A 21,745-nucleotide genomic window follows, 5' to 3' on the forward strand; every position below is an offset into this window, starting at 1 on the left:
TTGTAGGAAATTTGGGAGTCTCCCTGGTCTCCACTGTTGGATTCCTGTAGCACCCCTCCCAGTTATGGGAGCCAAAAAATGTCTCTGGACAGTGTCACATGTCCCTAAGAAAAAATTTAAATAATCATGTTAGAGGTGGGGAAAAAATAGCAAAACAAATTATTTCCTGGTTCAGGGTCACAAGTTGTATTTTTTTGACCTGGCTCAGCCCCTTGCCCATGAAAGGTAGGGTGTGAGCTCTGTCTGTCATTTCACAGACAGGCCCTTTGAGGCCTAGGGAGGAGTGAAGGAGTAGAACCCAGAAGCTAAGTCTTGTCTTTATGCATTTTGGTGGAAGCCTCAGGTCTCCCAAATGTTCAGTGATAGACCTCACTGCTTGCCCGGTGTTTTGAGAGGACAGGTTTCCCCAGTGCGAAGCACAGAGGTGCTGGTGAAGAACAGGTTCTTGCTCATTCCATTCTGCAGCATTTACTCTGTTGCTCTAATCCCCCAGTCAAATGGTCATTGGTCACCCAGTGCGGATGGTGATTGGTGGAAAATGCCAGGCGTTGAGAAAGAAGATAACGTTGGAGCCAGCTTTGGCCCAGGTTTTCTAGGAAGGTGGCCCTGAAGAAGTTACTCTGTCTGGGATCTGAGGGCACAGGCGTGGTTGGCAGGTAAGGGCAAATGTGCCAGGTAGAAGGCTGAGTGTGAGCAGAGGTGCAACCGCCAAAGGAGCATAACCTTGGTAGGATGGGAAGAAGAGCAGGGGTGGAGGCATGGAGCCCAGACCTGGGGCGGGAGGGCATACCTGCGTGTCTTTGCAACGTGGGCTGAGGGAATGAGGGACTGGAGAGATGTGCTCCAGCCAGGTTGATGTTATTCTGGGTCTGTTGTGGATGGGAGTAGGGGGTACAGCTTGCATCTCTTTTGGAAATAGCAACAGCGGGAGGGCAGCCCAGTGCGAATCTTTGAAGGTGATAGAACCAAAATTTGGGGGATACTTCCTTCTTTTTTCTTAATTCTCTTCCTCATAAAGGGAGAAAGTGAACAGAGGGCAATAAATCTAGAAGTCAAGAAACTGACCCCCTGCCTCTCTGTCACTACCAATTGAAAGAAAAATACCAACAATTTTATTTTGAGTACTCTATCTGGGGCTGAGTTGGGAGACAGTCAGACTGCACAGTTTATTGATAAAACCAGCTCACAAAACAAAGTGATTATTGTCTTTATGAGGGCTTGGCTTCAGGAACATTATCATTGTTAATTGGGTGGTGTCACTCTTAGGTTACTTTATGTGGCAGCCCAACCAAAAAGTAAATAAATGTCATCAGGCCACCTTGCAATATTTCCTTTTTTAAAGAGGTTTTCAAAGACACTCCTTGAATCTGTCCTCTTTTTCAGGAGACTTGACCCAAGTGGTCCTGATTTTCCCAGTACCTTCCTGTACCAGGTGTGTCCTCAGTGGTTACCAATGAGTCCCCACTCCAGAGTGGGCTGGATGCCAAGGAATTCTGGGAATCAGAGGGCACCCTGACCCCTCCTCTCAGTTCTTCCTTGAAGAACACAATATTTGTTTGAATGAGTGAGCACCAGTGTATTTAATTTTTACACGATCAATTATAGCATCTTACAGTCTCAGTTTTAAGGAAGCATTGTATATCATCCTAATGCTCCCCAAAGCTACTCCTGTCTCTGCATAATTTGAAAAAAAAATCTGTTAGAGAAATATGATCGAGTTTTTACAAGCATACTTAAAACCTTGGCACAGAACAAATTTTTGTAGATTAATATAATTGTCTGGCTTCTGTATAAAAACCTACTTCAAAAACTACAGCTTGTGTATAATTTTTACATGATTGTAGTCCATGTAGGAAGTCCCCTCCCACTTTTAATTTTGTATCACAAGCATCTTTCTCTTCAGCTGTGTTGTCTTTATAATAGTACCCAGGTAGGTCATCAGCTGGTCCTGTATATCCATCTTCAAATATTTCAACCAGTTCTCCCACCCATTGCTCTTTGGCCTGAGCTGCCCTCATCTCTGGCCTGGCTTGTGGTGGGAGCCTCCTCACCAACTCCCAGCTCTTAGCCCCTTCAGTCTGTCCACCCTGCAAGCCGCCAGAGTCATTTTTTAATCCTTGAATCAGGCCATGGCATGCTCAAGGAGCAGCTTCCTGTAGCCCAGACTCCCTGCCCAGGCCTAGGAGTTCCTGGGGGATGGGGCTCCTTGTCCTGCACCTTCCTCCTCTCTTGGCCCCTGCCACAGGGGCTGCCACAGGCCTTCCTTTGTTTTTACTATTCCCTCTGTCTGGAACCCTGTTTCCCCAGGTCTTCATTCCAGGTTCTGCTGAATGGCCCCTCCCAAGAATTGAACAAGTAATTGATATTCGTGGCTTTATATATTCTGTCATATGGTTGTGATTTGCTTAAATACCACCCTTTTGTTAAATAGGAAGGTCGTATTTGGCAATGCAATGAACATCTCTTAAACATTTATTGAAGAGATGAGAGTTGACATATAGAAATGTAGATTTATAGATGTATTGCACCCCCATGTCTATTTAACAACTGTGATATTTGTGATCTATGTGTTTTCTTCCAAGTTTCTGGCTCATGGCTTCTCCCCCAAGGGAGGACACAGAAACTAGAATTTCTTTTGGCAGAGGCAAGCCTCAGAAACTGACCTTCTACCTGCCTCGGAGCTGGCCCTGGAGAAATTCTGTAACTTACTTTGTCTGATAGTAGATGATAAGACTCCATTTCAGAAGGGATCCTGCCCCATACCCTGAAGGATCTGAACTGACAGGCTGAAGAATCTGGACTGACAGGCCTTGCTGGTTTTCCCCGCCTGGTCTGTCCACTGGATCCTGACCCTTTTGTCTAGTCACCTTTTGATATGGTTGAAAGAGCTTCCTGGATAGCTGAACATGTAGATGGTGGGGCACCCAGAGAGGGCATGGAAACTCTGTACCCTTCGAGCCCACCATGCCCTATGTATCTGTTCCTTTGTAGTATCCTTTGTATTAAACCAGAACACATAGGTAAGTCTTTCTTTGAGTTCTGTGAGTGCTCAAGCAAATTAATTGAACCCAAGGAGAGGGTTGAGGGAACCCTGATTTATAGTCAGTGAGTCAGAAGCACAGGGAAAACTATCTCAAGCTTGCTTTTGGCATCTGAGGGTGTGCAGCCTTGGGGACTGAGCACTCAGCTTGGGGCATCTGCTGCTGTCCCCAAGCACATAGCGGCAGAACTGAATTGGAGTAGAGGACACCCAGGTAGTGTCTACTGCAGAATTGCTCACTTGCTTGGTGTGTGGCGAGAAACCCCACCATATGCATTTTGCCGATTTTTAAGTTTTCGTGGTTTTATACTGTATACACCCTTTGCAATTTTTCATCACCCAACGTGCTTTTGATATCTTTGATGTTGATATATAGTCATGCATTGTTTAATGAGACATGTTCTAAAAAATACATCCCTAGCTAATTTCATCACGCATGAACAAATGTAGGATGGCTGTGACATTGCTAGGCAATATAATCTTATGGGACCCTCATTTAATATAATCTTATGGGACCCTCATTGTACATGCAGTCTGTGGTTGGCCAAAACATTGTTACACGGTACTTGACAGTATATGGATCTAATTTGTTCATTTTAATGGCCATATAGTATTTTACAGTTTATTTGCCTCTACTGCTGAAGGATAGTTAGCTCATTTCCTTGTTGGGGTGTGAGAGACAGTGCTATAGAAGCCATCCTGTAAAATATCTCATGGTTCTTTGTGTGAGGATTTCTCTAGGAATGAGAAATCCTCACACAAGGACAGATGTTGGGCTATGTGGATTATGGCATTGTTTGTGTTTTAAATTGTGGTTCAATACATATAAATTGAAATTGACCATTTTAACCACCTGAAATGCTCAGCAGCATGAAGCACATTCACGTTGTTTTGCAACGATTATCACCCTTCAGCTCCACTACCACCACTCATCCTTCCATCTGAAACTCTGTACCCATTAAATAATAGCTCCACTCCTGCCCGCCCCTACCCCCCTAGTCCCTGGCCACAGCTCTTCTGTGCTACTTCTGGCTCCATGAGTCGACTACACTAGATACCTCCTAAAAGTAGACTCATACAATATTTGTCCTTTTATGACTGTTTTAACATAAGGTCTTCAAGGTTTACCCATGTATAATGTGTTAGAATTTCTTCCTTTGTAATACTGGGTTATTACCATTGTATGTGTTTATCACATTTAATTTATATACTCATTGGCCAGTGGACATTAGGGTCGATCATGCCTTTTGGCTATTGTGAATAATGCTGTCTTGAACTCAGGTGTAGAAATATCTGTGTCCCTGCTTTCATTTTTTTATTTTTTAAATTATAATCAGGAATGGAGTTGCTGTATCCCGTGGTGACTGAGTTTAACTTTTTGAGGAACCTTATTATGCATGTTTTTTACTTCATCAAGTGTACCAAAACTAGGCTTATGTATTTTGCACTTTAGATTTCTTGGATTCCTTTCTTAGATTTAGTTCTAAGTGCAATTGTGGGTTTAGGGCTTATGGACAGATTTTTGGTTTTCCAAACATGCTGTCAAACTGTTTACGCTAAGTGTTGTTCCCATTTACATGGGCTCCATCTGGCTAGGCACTAGTTCTGTTTTGAGTACTTTAATTGCAGTCATAGCGACACTGAAAATTTTCATGTAAATAACCTCCCCCTGGTTATTAATAGTTGTAATATATAACATATTCACTTTTAAGAGAAGTCATCAAGGAAATTAGAAATCCAAAGTATTCTTTGTGTTTACTTACTGGCATGACAAATTGAAATAGTAATAGTCCATTTTCTGAGTGTTTTCCTGGAGGTTTAACTCTAGACTGGATTTAGATACATTAATTTTTTTTCCTTTAAAAATAAATTTGTTTCTTTTGCTGAGAAGAAACTGTTTAGTGTGAATCCATCTCATTTATTGATTATTGGTTTTAATTCTTGCACTATAGGAGTCTTATTAAGGAAGTTGGGGCCTAATCCCACATGATGGAGATTAGGGCCTACTTTTTCTTCTATTAGACACAGAATCTCTGGTTTAATTCCTAGGTCCTTGATCCACTTTGAGTTGAGTTTTGTGCATGGTGAGAGATAAGGGGTTTAATTTCATTTTGTTGCATATGGATTTCCAGTTTTCCCAGCACCATTTGTTGAAGTGGCTATGTTTTCTCCAATGCATGTTTTTGGCGTTTTTGTCTAATATAAGATAATTATAATTCTGTGGGTTGGTCTCTGTGTCCTCTATTCTGTACCATTGGTCTACCAGTCTGTTTTGGTGCCAATACCATTCTGTTTTTGTTACTATTGCTCTGTAGTATAGTTTAAGGTCTGGTATAGTGATGCCACCTGCTTCACTCTCCCTGCTAAGGATTGCTTTAGCTATTCTGGGTCTCTTATTTTTCCAGATGAATTTCATGATTGCCTTTTCTATTTCTATGAGGAATGTCATTGGGATTTTGATCGGAATTGTATAATGCTTTTGGTAGTATGGTCATTTTGATAATATTAATTCTGCCTAACCAAGAGCAAGGTAGATCTTTCCATCTTCTAAGGACTTCTTTGATTTCTTTCTTGAGGGTTCTGTAGTTTTCATTATATAAATCTTTTACCTCTTTCGTTAAGTTGATTCCCAAGTATTTTATTTTTTGAGGCTTTTATAAACAGGGTAGTTTTCCTCATTTTCCTCTCAAGGATTTGTCACTGATATACAGAAATGCCTTTGATTTATGGATGTTTTACATCCTGCTACTTTGCTGAATTCATTTACTAGTTCTAGAAGTTTTTTAGTGGATCTTTTTGGGTCTTCTGGGTATAGAATTATATCATCAGCAAATGGTGCTAATTTAAGTTCTTCTTTTCCTATACGTATCCCTTTAATTTCTTTTGTCTGTCTAATTTCTCTGGCCAGTGTTTCAAGAACCATGTTAAATAGAAGTGGTGAAAGAGGTCATCCCTGTCTTGTTCCAGTTTTTAGAGGGAATGCCTTCAATTTTTTCCATTTAGAATGATGTTGGCCTAGGGCTTAGCGTAGATAGCCTTTACCATGCTGACATATGTTCCTGTTATCCCTGTTTTTCTAGTGTTTTGAACATGAAGGGGCGCTGTATTTTGTCAAATGCTTTTTCTGCTTCTATTGAAATGATCACATGATTCTTATCTTTGAGTCTATTGATGTGATGAATTACATTTATTGATTTCCTTATGTTGAACTAACCTTGCATCCCTGGGATGATCCCACTTGATCATGGTGCACACCTACATCTTGGGAGCAAATTTTTACCCCTCACACATCTGATAGAGCACTAATCTCTAGGGTATATAAAGAACTCAAAAAGCTAAGCACCAAAAAAACCAAATAACCCAATCAATAAATGGGCCAAGGACCTGAACAGATACTTCTCAGAAGAGGATACACAATCAGTCAACAAATATATGAAAAAAATGTTCATCATCTCTAGCAATTAGAGAAATGCAAATCAAAACTACTCTAAGATTTCATCTCACTCCAGTCAGAATGGCAGCTATTATGAAGACAAACAACAATAAGTGTTGGTGAGGATGTGGGGAAAAAGGCACACTCACACATTGCTGGTGGAACTGCAAATTGGTGCAGCCAATATGGAAAGCAATATGGAGATTCCTTGAAAAACTGGGAATGGAGCCACCATTTGACCCAGCTATCCCTCTCGGTCTATCCCAAAGGACTTAAAAATAGCATACTACAGGGATATACCCATATCAATATTTATAGCTGCACAATTCACAATAGCTAAACTGTGGAACCAACCTAGATGCCCTTCAGTAGATGAATGGATTAAAAAAATGTGGCATATGTACACAATGGAATATTACTCAGCAATAAAAGAGAATAAAATCGTGGCATTTGCAGGTAAATGGATGGAGTTGGAGAAAATAATGCTAAGTGAAGTTAGTCAATCCCAGAAAGACAAATGCTGAATGTTTTCTCTGATAGAAGGTGACTGACTCATAGTTGGGTAGGGAGAGGGAGCAGGGGAGGAATAGATGAACTCTAGATAGGGCAGAGGAGTGAGAGGGGAAGAGATGGGGTGGGGGGTTAGCAATGAAGGTGGAATGTGATGGACATGATTATCCAAAGTACATGTATGAAGACATGAATTGGTGTGAACATACTTCATATACAGAGATATGAAAAATTGTGCTTTATATGTGTAATAAGAATTGTAATGTGGGCTGGGGATGTGGCTCAAGCGGTAGCGCGCTCGCCTGGCATGCGCGGGGCGCAGGGTTTGATCCTTGGCACCACATAAAAATAAAATAAAGATGTTGTGTCCACTGAAAAATAAATATTAAAAACAAATTCTCTCTTTCTCTCTCTCTCTTAAAAAAAAAGAATTGTAATATATTCCGCTGTCATATATTTAAAAAATAAAATCAATTAAAAAATAGAAATTAAAATAAATTTTGCTGGGTGCAGTGGCACATACCTGTAATTTCGGTGACCTAGTAGACTGAGGCAGGAAGATTGCAAGTTCTAGGCCAGCCTCAGCAACTTAGGGAAATCTTAAGCAAAGTAGTGAGACCCTGTGGTAAAATAAAAAATACAAGGACTGGGGATGTAGCTCAGTAGTATTATGCCCCTGGGTTAACTCCCCAACATCAATCAATCAATCAATCAATCAGTTTCTCTACAATTCTGGTTTTATAGCTGAGAGATTTGGAATTACTCTAATCTGTAATATAATTATCATCTGCTTTTGTGGATTCCTATACTACTGTTTCTAAGAAACACAGACTTTGCTTTTGACATTCTGGAGCCTCTATAGCAGACTTTCTCCTCCTTCACTTTTCCCTGACCCTGCTTGGCCTCTGTTGCTACACAATGAACCCGTGTGCCCGAGTGAACTGTGCCATGTTCAGTTGCACAAGGTGCCCTTTTGCCTCATGATGGAAACCCTGTTTCTCACTGCTGCACCCAACCTGAGTGGATTGGCCGCCTTTGCTCAGCTGCTGCTGTTGGGGTATGTATCCTTGGAGCCAGGGTCTGTGAGTTAACGGGGTGCCTGACACCAGTCTGCCTGGAGCTGAACCAGTGTACTGGTTTAGCCTTTCCTTAGACAGAATGGCTTCTGGTGGTAATTAAGGCCACAGTTGTTCCAGAGAACTCCTGGTCAAGTGTTTGTTTTTGTCTCTCAAGCATAGTTCTGTTGGCTTTTTTTTTTTTTTTTTTCAGTTCTGAATAGGTTTCTCTGTCCCTTCTCGGAAGAACAGTGGAATTGCCTCTCAGCGGAGAGCCATAGAAATGGAATAGAAAAGGGAGATTTTGTACCCATTCCCCTTTGGCTGGAGAATGAGCTGGGAGGTGTGCTAAAGAGGACAGGTGGGAGCTGAGGTCCTGGCTCCCAGTCCTGCTGCTGCTTAGCGGAGACTTTGGCATGTCTCTGAATCTCACAGGGGCTGGGTTCCCCTTCTGTCTTTTGGACTGTGCTTTCCTAGCTTATAGAATATGTTCCTAAGCCTCATCCTGCACTGCCTATTGGTTTTGGAGATTAAATGAGCTGCAATAACAGATCCAGGAGCTTTGCATGGCCCAGCACATCCTTATCAAGCACTTAGTGGTTGCCAGGCAGGGTCCTGGGAGCAGGGCAAGTGGTGAGAATGAACTGGCATCTGAAGGAGCTGTGCTGCTTCCAGAGGCCTCTGCTGGGTGGGACCTGTAGCACATCCTGGCACAGTCTCCCGTGTGCTGCTGGTTTGCTCTGTGATACGTGGTCACTTTCTACCTTCTCTGAGCATGGTGTTCTTTTCCACTAACTGAGGTGGTTGAGTCAGGGTGATTTTGCTCTCATGGCCTCTCTGTAATTTGTGGAATCACAACTTTTCTGATATGGAAAAACCGAAGATGCCTAGGTGAGACTCTAAACTGTATGAGCCCATGGAATCTTCTAGAAGAGGAATCTTCTAGAAGGTGATCCGTCAGACACCAGTTATAGAGCATTACACAGGTCTCTGGGACCCACATGGCCTCTGTGTGACTTTGAGTCTGTGCCCTTTAATCCTTACAGTTTCCAGAAAGTGGAATCATTTCCAAGTCTGTATAGAGTGGTTTGCAAGTGTCTGAGTGGGTGAGGAGTCTTGTGAAGCCTTTAGAACATTGCTGTGTCTCGCAGTCACTGCCCAGGGAAGCGGGCAAGGAGAGGGCTGCTGCCTCCAGTCAGAACGTCCTCGGATGCGAGCCTCAGGTCTCACTCCTCGCTCTCCACCCTATGGCCAAATGGGAACTTGGTGGGTAAAGAAATGGAGTGGGGTAGGGATGGGGAGGAAAAAAGGTGGGCCTCTGTTTTGTGTCCTTACTTGATGGTGAAGGGTCTTACATGTTGAGTGTTGTCCTTAATGTAGTCCATGATGTTCTCCCATTCCTCCCAGAGTGAGGCATGGGGTAGGCATGGTAACCCACATCTATATTTTTCCTCTTAGGGGTTAAAAAAAAAATTCTAAATTAGTGTCTAGCATTTAGAAATCAGAGGATTTCCTATAAACATACAGTTCCTGGTCTCAGCAGAAGTGGGCCTGTGGAGGCCCGGGGGGCTGTGGAGGCCCAGGTGCTGTAGAGGCCCGGGGGCTGTCTCCTCGTGGAGCAGGGAAGTGCTGTAGTGGTGGCTGCCCTCAGACATGACCTTTGTAACCTGCAGCTGTGCTCCAGCTGCCCAGAGAAACTTAGAGGGGAAAGGGAGTTTTCCTCAGCTTCATACCTTTGTTCTACAGAAGAGGAAACTGAGTCCCAGGGTGGTGAAGGCATGACTTGGAAGGGCTATAGGACGAAGTGAGGGCAGCATGAGGGAGTGGGACCCCATTCTCCAGACTCCTAGCCTGGTGCTCTTGCTGGCAGTCAGGGCCATCTCCAGCAGGTGGCGGCCGGGTGCTGGCTTCCTTCCACTCTGCCTCCTCCCTGGCTTTCTGTCTCCTTTCCTCTGTGCCCTTCTGTTCCTCTTTCTCCCTTCTCTTTTGCCAGAATTTCCTCTCACCAAACCCTTTCTCTTGCTCTTCTTGTCTCCTTCCCTCTCCCAGCCCCCGTGTTTTCTCGGATATCCTGCAGACTGGGTGTGTATTCAGGGGTGTTTGCATACTCTGCCCCCTCCCATGGACTTGCAGTTCTCTGTTCTCCTGGGACCAGAGCTCTGGCATGCAGGAATAGGCCCAGAAACCCCATCAGAACCACCTGCCCCCATCCAGAGTCACCCACTTGAACTGTGGTTCAGAAGAGGTGGGCCAGAGGCCAGGGGTTTGTAGTTTGACATGAGATTCTCTGATTTTTAAATTTTTTGAGTTCTGCCTCTGCTGTAAGAAAGCATTGTCTTGGGCACTGACAGGTTTGTCAATCTGGCATGTTACCTGATCAGTACAAATCCCTAGATGGAGGGTCCTCCTTCTAGCCTCTCTCCATGGCTGAGGATCCAGCCTGGAGAGGTATGGGATGGACAGATCTGCGACTATAGCCCCAGACACTCTGGATGCCTCACAGTCTCCTGCACTTTCTCCCGCCTCCCAGGCAGAACTAATGAAGCCCTCATCTTGGAAGGAGGGTCCATTTTAAACCTTTTGCTTTGGGAAAAACCTCAGAAAGGTTATAGCTCCCAAGAGGTGAAGAATTGTGTTCTGCTCCTAAAGTGGTGCTGTAAGAATGGTGGGCATTGGGTTGGCATTTGCTGAGGATGGAGGGGCCATCCACTTTCCTACGGGGCTTTCCTCCATGCTGGACAAAGACCTAGGGTGATACTGGGAGGGGCATGGAAAAACTTTGACACTAGATGACAGCACTTCCTTTGTGCTGAAGGCTGGGCGTCTGCAGTAGGTGGGGGTGGACAGCGTGGATCTGCTTTTCCTTCCCTTTGCTCTGTATGCATGCAGCACTTCTGAGTCCTACCTTTGCTCAGCAAGGTGCTAAGGGCCAGGCTAGATATAAAAGGGTGTTTCAGAGCCCTTTTTCCCCCCTAGGGGCTCACAGTTAGTAGGGAAGACATGTGGAGAAAACACTGCTAACATTGTGTTGGAATCATTTATGCACTGAGTGCTGTGGTAGCCAGAGGGGAGAGGTTGAGCGAGGCTTTGCAAATGCAGGGTGACATTTGAGTGATATTTTAGAGTGGAGCTGGCTGGGCAGTGAAGGGCATTGTAGGCAGTTAAAATAGCTGGTGTAAAAACCCAGATTTGTGAAAAAAACATGTTTAGAGAATGGCAAGAAGTTGGTTTGGCTTAAATCAAGGAAATTTGGAGAACATAGCACAGGATTAGCCTGATAAAAAAGGCTGCTTTACCAGAGACCAAACTGATTGTGCATAGTGGCCTGAATAAGGTAGATGTTACTTCCTTTTCTCTTAAAAGTTCAGGTGCAGAGTGTTTCAGGAGTGCCATCTCCACCGAATTTTCATCCCTGGGATTCCTTTGCTTGTATGGGCAAAGCCGATTCCATTGGCAGCTCAGCTCTGCAGCTAGACAGGTGGCAAGGCCATGGCTTGGAAGCTCTGTTTCATTCCTGGTAACTGGGAAGTGGGAACCCATTCCTGCAGGGAGATCTGGGAAATATATTTTCTAGTGGGTTGACCAAGGGCCATCCATCCCTTGGGGGTTGTTTTTGCTAAAAGGAAGAGTCAGAGACTGGATATTGGCAAACTGGCAGTGGCCTCTGCTCTAGGAAGGCACAGGCTGAATTATGAGGACTTTCATAGGGAGCTAAGGAGGTTTTTAAATCATGGCCTACCATGATGGTGCCAGCAGCAATATGGCAATTAACCACGGGGAAGGAGGTGACACTGAGAGGTCAGTCTCCTCTAACTGCCTTGCTGAGCTTGATGGCTTGACAGGCTGGAGTGGGGGTCAGTGGGGCTTGGGGTTGTTGTTACTACAGATCTGCCAGAAGCAAAGACCTGTAGGGGTTTGAGTTCAATCAGGAAATTGTTGCTTTCATTTGAGATTTAGCTAAGAACATGTTTTTGTTTTTTATTTTTCATGACACTGGGATCCAAACTCAAGGACACTGTACCACTGAGCTACACACCCCAGCTCTCTTAAAAAATTTATTTTTAGACAGGGTCTCGCCTAAATTGCCCAGGCTGACCTTGAACTTGTGATCCTTCTGCCTCAGGCTCCCTAGTAGCTGGGATTACTGGTGCACACCACGCCTGGCTGAGAACACATTTTTATAGCTTGTTAAAAATGTGAATTGGAGCTGTGGGGAAATGATGACCATAGAGAGCACAAAGGGTTTTTTTTTCTTCCATGTGGGCTGGCAGTGTCCCTTCACATTATCAGCTTTAATAAGCTTTCACAGAGGGACTGGGCTGTCCTACACAGGCCACTGGCCCTCCGAGATTCTGCACATAAGTTACTTCAGTTCTTGGCTCTGCTTGCTGAGTTCTGAAAGCGAAGGTCACTCTGGCACCACCCTAACTTGCCCATGTGTTTTAAGCCACCATCCCTAGCACACATATGAAGCCTTCTACCTGTTGAGAACAAAAGCTTCCTGTTGATGACAGTGTCCTTGGAATTGCCCAGTGTTTCACATGCGCCCTCCCAGAAGATGGGCAGCAGGTGCCAGGGCGATGGCAGGGCTTCCAGTCAGCTGCTGAGACTTCTCAGACAAAATGCACTACTGAGCTAGCGTGTGACCTTGACCAACAGGACAGTCCACAGCTCCTGTGAATTTCAGCTTTGCAGGCTGTAAAACCCAGCAAATAACATCCATATCCCACGTTTCCAGGAAGGCCGAGAGTGCATGGTGGGTGGCATGTCAACAGCATTCCTGGGGGATTCTTGACAGCTCCTGTGTTACATTCACCCAACCTCAGGCCGCTGGTGTACCTTCTCACTGAGGCTGAGGTGGTGTCTACTTCCACAAGAGTTCTCTGGGCCTTCTGAAAGTCAAGGATAGCTCCTGGGGCAGTCACTAGGGGCGTCATCTTTTCTGTGCCCCAATTCTCTGGGCCTTCCAAGCAGCTGAAAACTTATTGACATTTGTATGGCTGGCCACATTATGGAAAAATCAACTATAAAATTTTTTTAACAGAGCATTTTGGCACAGCCTTCCCTTTTGATACTTTATCTCACTCGTCATCACATGCTTAAAGGAAAACAACCTCTCTTGGGGCACCAAGACCCACACTGTAAATATGTTGATCTTCAACCCTGGAAACATGGAAGGATAGGTCAACTCTCAGCTTTTGAGCAGATGACATTGTGTTCACAAGTAACACTTTGATCTCAGAAGGGATATATATTTTTTTCTGGACTCTGTTTCCTTTCCCACCACCACACAGCATCCAGACACCAGAGGATACCGCCTGTCCTGTTGGTGTGTCATCCAGGAATGTGCTGGTCCCCTGCCTGGTTCTCCTGGGTACAGGTTGGCTCTACCTTTTGCAGAGTTGCTGTGGAGCATGGTTTGGTCAGAAGATGCTTGTTTAGGCAAGAGATGCTGTGACTGGCACCCACATGCCTTGATCCCAGGTCCCCTCTCTCAGATGGTGGTTGTATTATAGCTGGAAGTCCTCTCCTAGAGCTGAGCTCTGTGGGAACATCTTCACTTGAGAATGAGAAGAGAAACTATTCACTTCTCATGGGCCTGTCTTGAACCTTTTGGGTGGTGTCTTCTTGTTGGTGGGAAATGAGAAGAAACCAGAGAAATCGTCTTGAAGTGGGGCTACCACTCTGTCCAAGGGAGGATGTGGAGCTTCCGCAGGTCTGTCCTGGTTTTTGGCTGGTTGAAGTGCCAAGTGTGCACACTGTGACCTTTCCCAAGTGTTCAGGTGCAGTCTACCCTCCAGGATTGAACTGTTTCCTAAAAAGCCAAGTAAAATGCTGAGTGTCCTCCTGTTCTAATCATTAACGCTCCTTAGCACTTTGGAAAACCACACTGACATCCTGAATGAAAGCATTGTGCAGTAAAGCTTTGCACACGGAGCTGAATGAGAGGGGCTGGTGGGGCTTTGGAGAATGTGGGGGCTGGCAGTGTCTCCAGCAGGCTGCTGCCCAAAGGGTGACAACCCCTAATTGTAGGTTCTCTTTCCCTGTGGTGGTTCTTCCCCCCTCTCCTCCTCCCACCTCCCATCTTTGCCTGTTGTGTGACCTTCCTGTTAAACACAAAGGAGGCAGGAGTCTGGGCGACTGTCACGGCTGCTCTTCTGGGCTCTGGCCTCTCTGTGTTCGTCTGCTGTCTGCTTGGCGTTGGCTCTGGCAGGGGCTGGAGGGGAGAAGCTGCCTCCCCTGCTGTCCCTGCCTTGTTTCTCCAGAGAATCCTGGCCCCAGGCCTTCCTGCTCCCTCTGACAGCTGCCTCCCCCACTACTGCGGAGGCCAGTCATTGGCGCAGCGCCTGTGTTTAGGACCTGACTTCCTCCTTCCTTTCTCCTTTAGTTTGATTCCACCTTCCATGTTTTGGGAACACCTCATAATTTCAGTCCTTCCTCAGCAACCCCATTTCCCTATGGTGTTGGATGGTTTGATTCTGAGCGTGTCTTCTCCCCTGCCCTTTCTCTTTGGAAAGGCTGGAGACAGAATCATGTGTGGTCCTCCACCTGCACCCAGTTCCCACCTGTGCTTTCTTCTTAAGGCAAGAACGTGGTACAACACCTTCATCAAGATCTGACCCCCAGAGTAGTCTAATCTTTCAATTGGTGTTTCTCTGTTGAAGACTCATTTCTAGTAGGGAAGACTGAATTAACTCTTGTCTCTTTTCCACCTGTGTGCACCGTAGGTGCTTGGTTTAGCTCTGGGTTGGCCAGACCACTGCTCTGGGTTTGAATATAGAATATTCAAAGTTAGAGGGAGAGAGAGGAGAGCGAGGGGGTAGAGGGAAGGCAGACGTGATTAATGCACAATGTATACACGTGTGGAAACATCACCATGAAACTATTAATTTGTATAATTAATATGTGTTCAAAAATTTTAAAAGACCACTACTGCCCCATGGGCCATTTAGCATGGTGGGTCCTTAATGCCTCTGCGAAATGGGCAGAAAAAGTGGTTGATGTCAGAATTGACAGAAAATTATCATTCGCCCATTACCATCCATTTTATTCCTTCTCCATACTTTTCCTTTGATAAGTAAGTGCTGGGGTGGAAAAGTAGGGTCTGTGTCCTAGGAATGTCTGCCACATTGTCATGTTTATAATTTAGTCACAAGTGCTGCGTTTCTGTACTTTGTGTGAGTTGGTTCAACATCGAAGGCATTGTTGGGTACACCTTGGGCTCAGCCTGGGCCCGGGACTGTAGGGTTCAGGTGGTGGATCAAGGGCAGCTGTGTATGGCAGATTGCCATCTTACAGCAAGAGGAGTCGGATACTACACTACTCAGAAGATACAGCTTAATAAGTGCAGTAACAGAAGTTCTGACAAAATACTGTGTGAGTATGGAAAGGGGAAGAGAGAATGTTCTGTTTGGAAAGATCAAGCACCAGCCTGGCAGACTGTGCCTTGAGGGGCAGGCTCCTGTTGCTGTCATTGTCATTGTCTTAAAGGATGCCCTGTAAGAGCGTGTCAGGAAGGTGGAGCCGGGACTGCTGCGTTCACCATTGTGTCTCCTGTGAGACACGTGGATGAATGGATGGATGGATGGATGAATGGGTGGATGAAAGGAAGTGTGGATGAATGAACAGATAAATTAAATGAAGGTCAAATTCCAGCTGAAGGGAAGGCTTGAATGGTTAAAGAGTGAATGAAAGGAAGAAGTTAGGCATAGTGGTTAAGTTATAACTGGTTTGGCTAAAATGTAGGGTACTTGGAGAGGATAGTAGGGGAAAGGGTTGGAAGAAAGACTTAGCCCAGAGAATGAAGGTCACAAATTTAGGCTTTCGTTCTTAGTCGGTGGACACTTAACAGTAACAATTGTCTTGGGCAGATCTTGGCAATAAGCATGCATGATTCTAAGTTAAAATTTTTTTTTCAGTTTTAAATTATATATAATAATTGTACAATTTGTGAAGTACAGTGTCACTTTTCAATACAATTTGTATATAACATGCAGTGATCAGATCAGGGAAATTTACATTATTTCAAATGGTTTTCATTTTTTTAAATGTTGGGAACATTCAAAATCCCCTCTAGCTGTTTTGAAATATATAATTAATTATGATTGACAGTCCTCCTACTGTACTATAGAATATTCAAAGTTATTCTTCCTAGCCAACTGCATTTCTATACCCTTTAGCAATCTGTGTCACAGCATTCTGTTGCTGTGACAAAATACCTGAGAAAAGGTAAAGAAAAAGGAAAGATTTATTTTGGATCGTGATTTCAGAGGTTTCCAGCTGTTGTCAGCTGGCTCCATTGCTTCTGGTCCTGGGGCGAGGTGGAGTATCATGGTAGAATAGTGTGGTGGAGCAAGGCTGCTTGCCTCATGGTGAACAGGAAGCAGAGAGAGAGAATAAGAAAGAAACCCTGGACAAGAAATACCCTTCCAGGGCATGCTTCCTCCAAATAGGCCCTACTCCCACAGTTTCCACCCCTCCCAATAGTCCATTCAGCATAAGAGCCCTCATGATCCAGTCATTTCCCCACCTCTGAACATTATTGCACTGGAGACCAAGCCTTCAAGGAAGGAGCTTTTAGGGGACATTCCAGGTCCTACCCACACCTCTTCCCCATAACTCTAAGTCTGATGTGGCCTTGATTGGCCTCTCTGTGCTGTAGGTGAGACCAAAGACCCACTGCAGGTCACAAGTGTAGCTAACCAATGGTGGCAAGGCCTCAGCCAGAGTGGACTCTCCTTTCTCAGTCTCCTTTCTCTTCCTTTCTCTAGATGTGTGCAATAGCACCGATCTTCCAGAAGTTGAGATCATCAGCTTGCTGGAGGAGCAGCTGCCCCACTATAAGTTAAGAGCCGACACCATCTACGGTTATGACCACGACGACTGGCTCCACACGCCTCTCCTTTCCCCAGACGCCAACATCGACCTCACCACCGAGCAGATCGAGGAGACGCTGAAATACTTCCGTGAGTAGCTGCCCTTTGATGCTCTGATGTAGCTCCCTCTTAGCCGCCACCTCAGGTGAGGTCCGGTACTGGTCACACTGTCCCACAGCCTGCCTTCTCTGGAAGGTTGATGTGGCTGTGGGTTAACCACAGAAAGGGTCTGAATGTTAAATCTTCTGAAGTTTTAGATCAGCATGGACCAAGTAGGATTTTCATTTGAACTCACTTTCTTTTAGCTGACAAATTTGAAAAATGTTCCTATTTCTGCTTCTTATCAGAGGACCACTTGAGTACGTAGAAACTCCTATGGGGAAGGAGTTTGTCTCATTTAAAATTAAAGGTATTTGAGACATTGAGGGACCTAATGAGACATGTGCCAAGGGTGACAACTGAGAAGCTCTTTGAACTGGTATTTGGGAAAGTCGGGCTGTGGGTTGCAGCAGGAAACCGTTGATGCTTTCGGGCTGCAGAGCTTATACCTGGTAGGGTGAGCAGTACACTAGGAGAGCTCTTTTCAGTAGTCAGGATGACAAGAGATGACACTTGGTATTGTAGACCTCAAAAAAGGTGACAAATTTAAAAAAATTAATAATTAATACTTAATTTTGGTAACTGAAGTTTATTAGAGAGGTAGCTTTTTAGAAGCAGTTTCACTCTTTAGAAATTCATGCCAGCTGGGTGATTTACATATTGATGTATCATTGCATCAGCCTTTAAAAAAAGAGTACAGCAGTCCTGCTTTTATGTGGAGAAAACATGATTCCAAACCAGCTTATGATGCATCTCTAAAATTTTTTACTAATGCAGACCAGTTTTTCTAATTTTCTTAAAGTTTTGAGATCATTTAAAATAAACAGGCTGGAACTACAGGTTTATTTTTTAGGTTGTATCAGAGGCCATTTTCAGGTTTTCTCTATTAGATACTTTCGTATTAGGAGGGAAATTTGTTTAAATTGACCTGTGTTTTTATACCTGATGCAAATCCTAGTTACTTTGTGAACACTGCAGAAAATCAGTTTCAATAAAAATAGAATATTCCATAGGCTTTTGAATGACTCATGTATCTTGTCGAGTTTACGAAGCTCATTCTAGCTTACTCATGGAAATGTGGTATTGTGCACAGAAAAGCAAGTCCAGAGTAAGATCCTTGGTGTGTTCTGTATTTGCCTCAACTGTTAAATCCACAGTAGAATCCACAACACAATTATTGTTTGAGAAATCTCTCTCTGTTACTTACTCTTCCATAGATGACCCTCCTGTGATTCTGTAGTACCCCTTATGGCTGTTTCTGCCACGGGAGGCTCCCTAAGTTCCTTCTCATAACTCTGAATAATCACTGGATACACGGTATAATTGGAACACCATCCAAGAGCAGCACCACACAGTTTTCAAAGACCTTTCACACTAATTGCCTCATTGCATCCCTATCAAATGTCTATAGTTGGGCAGGGCTGGTTTTTTTTTTTTTTTTTTTTTAGAAGGGAAGTAGAATTGTATTTGATATTACAGTAAAACTTTAATTGCAACATTTTAATTTTTTATAAGCTGTTTCAGTAAGAAGTCTAAATTATACTATGTTATACATACATATACACAAATAATATACATGCAACACCCTACTTATCAGGGGTTTAAAACTATAGTGGTTTATTTCATATTTTTCTTGCATATTCATCATGGTTTGGCAAAGAAGTATATTTATTTAATTTACTCAGAAATTTAGTCTTAAACTCTCTAAAGTGTAAACTCTAATGGATTTTACAATGACAAATGTTTGACTTGAAAGTCACATGTAACGAACAGTTCTGCTCACTGTAAGCCAGAAAGAATCACACGATGCCATTTACCTACAAGTAGATCCAGAAGTGCAATCTTATCATAGACCAGGAACACGACGATTCAGAAATATTCAGAGAGCAGAACTAATGTCTATCACACAAGAAGAATGTTTTATATATTATTCCTGCAACTGATCACTTAAGAAGGAAATGAAATAATGATGTGATCATTTAATCAAAAACATATGGATAAGTGCAAATGCATAAATTAATATGACAATTAGGTATATTTTCAAAAGAAAAACTTTGAGTGATGAATTAAGGCAGGTTTTGAAAGAGCATTATTTTTCCTGATACATACAAGGCTTTTCCCCTGGTCTTTAATTTTTCTGCATTTCTAAGAAGAACGGGATGAAAATGAATTATGTAGATGGCCTTCCCTTAAAGATGAAGGACAATTTATTACATCTTGCAATCACTACTAGTAAGACAAGAGTCTTTCTGATTCTAACCAAGATGAGATATTAGGGAACAGATTTCCTTTCCTGTCTGCAACAACTAGAAAACTGACCAAAATATAATGAACAGAAATTTTCGAAACTTGAGAGATCAGACTTCAAACAACAATAATACCTCAGACATGAGTTTTTTGTTTTTTGTTTTTAACCAGGTTACTGATAAGTGGATATTTACAAGGACTGTGCCCAAAGATAGGAAACAACTATTACAAAAGACTAGTGGGAACAATACACAGAAACTGCATGTGGCCAAGACTAGTATTTTTCTCTGTTAGCCATGTTGTGAAAGGTTGTAATTCACAAGACATTGGATAGAGCACTCAGGAGAATCTTGCTTAACTGATGGTGAATAATTATCTCTAGATAAATTTAGTTATTATATGGGGAGGCTGCCAGTGCCAGGGGCCAGGTGGGGTGGGTGGGTGGGGTGGTGGGGGTGGTGTTTCTCCTGCCCAGGAGGGTATAAGTCACAGGAGAAGAAAAGTCAGAAATAATTAGTGAAGAAATAAGACAAGTCAGAATTATAGTTTAAATGGAGCTAGGAGTGTCTGATAGGTCCAGCCCACACAGGAACTGGAGATGAACAGTTAAAAAGTGGCTCCTGTGGTTTATTTAGGGGGTACATGAAAGGCAGGGATAAGTTTTCAGGAGTGGAGTCTTGCATCCTGATGACTTACAGTCCGCAGGTTCATTGGCATCTTGGCAGGTCACACCCATGTCTGAGTGGCTATGTTGCGACGGTAGGTCACCCCATCTCCAGTGCTTTGTGGGACGAGCTTGAATAGGACTCACAATGTTTCTGGGCAGTCTTTGCCAGAGAAAATTTCCACCAGAAGTTCTCAGACACCATATTCTCCTTTTTACTAGGCTGCAATGCCAATGTAGTCCACACATAGCCTATGGATGGCTCTCGACAATTCTACCTACCAAATCTCAAATGTGAAGTTTAAAATAATCAGGTTATTTCAAGATAACTGCATTCCAGAACAAAGCACAAGTATAGAAATGAAAATACATAGTCAGTATCTAATAAGATAAAATGTATAATATTTGGCTTCTGCTTTGTGTTACTGTAGAGAAATAATGGAAGGAAATAAGTTATAAAGAGAAAAGCTTTATTTAGTTCACAATTTAGAAGTTCACATCCAGGATTGGGCAGCACACTGATTTGGCCTCTGATGAAGGCAGTAGATAACAATGATGGAAGAGCAGGTTGGAGTGAGTGGTCACATCATAATCCAGGAAGTAGAGAAAAAAGAACAAGTAGGGTTCCACAGTTCTCTTTGAGGATTTGTTCCCCATGAGCTAGGGACCTCCAACTAAGTGGCATGTCTTAAAGGTCCACAGTACCTTCTGGGACCACCACTCTGGGGACCAGGCCTTTAGATATGGAGCTATGGGGCACTCATACAAACCACAGGAGCAGCTAACTAAAAACTTTCAAGTAATCCAATAAGCAGGAAAATGCAATCTATAAGAGGAAAGAAAAGCCATCAATGAAACCAAACAGAACTGACTCAGATGTCAGATATAGCATACAGGGATATTAAAACAGTATTCTACTGGTGCTGTTTATATTCAAAAAGCTATAGGAGAGATTGGGCATGTTAGTTAGCACTATGGAATATATACAAACAGAGGACAGATTGGGCATGTTAGCTCTATGGAATATATGCAAACAGGCAATCGAACTTCTAGAGATTAAAACTAGAACATCAGAGATGAAAAAACTCCTAATGTCTGATCAAATATTATAAAGAAAGATTAGTGAATTTAAAGACATAGCTAAAAAAATCTGAAATGAAACATGGAGAAAAAAATATTCAGAATTAAATTAATAGAGCACCATTGAGCTGTTGGACAACTTCAAGCAGCCCTAATATGCATTTTCTTGGAGTGCCTGAAGACAAATTAAGGGAAGGGAGGACAGAAAAAAATACTTGAAGACATAATGGTTGATTCTTTCCCCCAATTTGATGAATCTCATTAATGAATATATCCAGGAGGATTCACAAATCCCTGAGTATGTTATTGTTTTTCATCAATAGCAATTCAAGCTGAAATACATCTTTAATAATGAAAGAAAAAATAACTATTGACCAAGAATTCTATACCCAACAAATGCACCTTTCAAAGACAAAAGTAAAATAAAGACTCTTCAGACATACAAAAGCCATATAATTCATCACCAGCAGACCCATACTGTGGGTTAAGAGGACAGAAATGTTAGAGAATAGAGCCAGAAAATAATACCAGATGAAAATATGAATCTATACAAAGGACTGAAAAATATAGTACATGGTAGCCATGTGGATAAAAGTAATATTTTTATGATTTAAATCTATTTAAATGATCATGAGTTGTTTTAATGAGGAAAAAAATCTAGGGTAGGTTTCATAATACCCAAAAGAAGAAAAAGTTCAGACCTGACTTACAGAACTCACATGGTATTGAAGCATAACCAAA

General features: G+C 43.1%; 1 protein-coding gene across 7 annotated transcripts in view; it reads left to right on the forward strand.

Moving 5' to 3' along the window:
- Positions 1 to 21,745, forward strand: part of Trak1 (trafficking kinesin protein 1) — a 127,042-nt gene that overhangs the window by 15,675 nt on the left and 89,622 nt on the right. For 5 of the 7 annotated variants that reach the window (XM_046436393.2, XM_058576616.1, XM_058576618.1 and 2 more), the window contains exon 2: positions 16,810 to 17,004. Coding sequence is in view for 5 of the 7 variants with exons in the window: in XM_058576616.1 (XP_058432599.1) it covers positions 16,810 to 17,004 (195 nt within the window). In the remaining 2 variants the exon portion in view is untranslated. Of the gene's footprint in view, positions 1 to 7,933; positions 8,041 to 9,163; positions 9,305 to 16,809; positions 17,005 to 21,745 lie in introns of those variants that run through there. The other 2 variants (XM_046436392.1, XM_046436388.2) reach the window with 2 other exon arrangements.

This window comes from Marmota monax, unplaced genomic scaffold (assembly GCF_021218885.2).
Source record: "Marmota monax isolate L192 unplaced genomic scaffold, Marmota_monax_Labrador192_F-V1.1 WCK01_AAM20220418_F8-fsc00021, whole genome shotgun sequence".
Taxonomy (NCBI): domain Eukaryota; kingdom Metazoa; phylum Chordata; class Mammalia; order Rodentia; family Sciuridae; genus Marmota; species Marmota monax.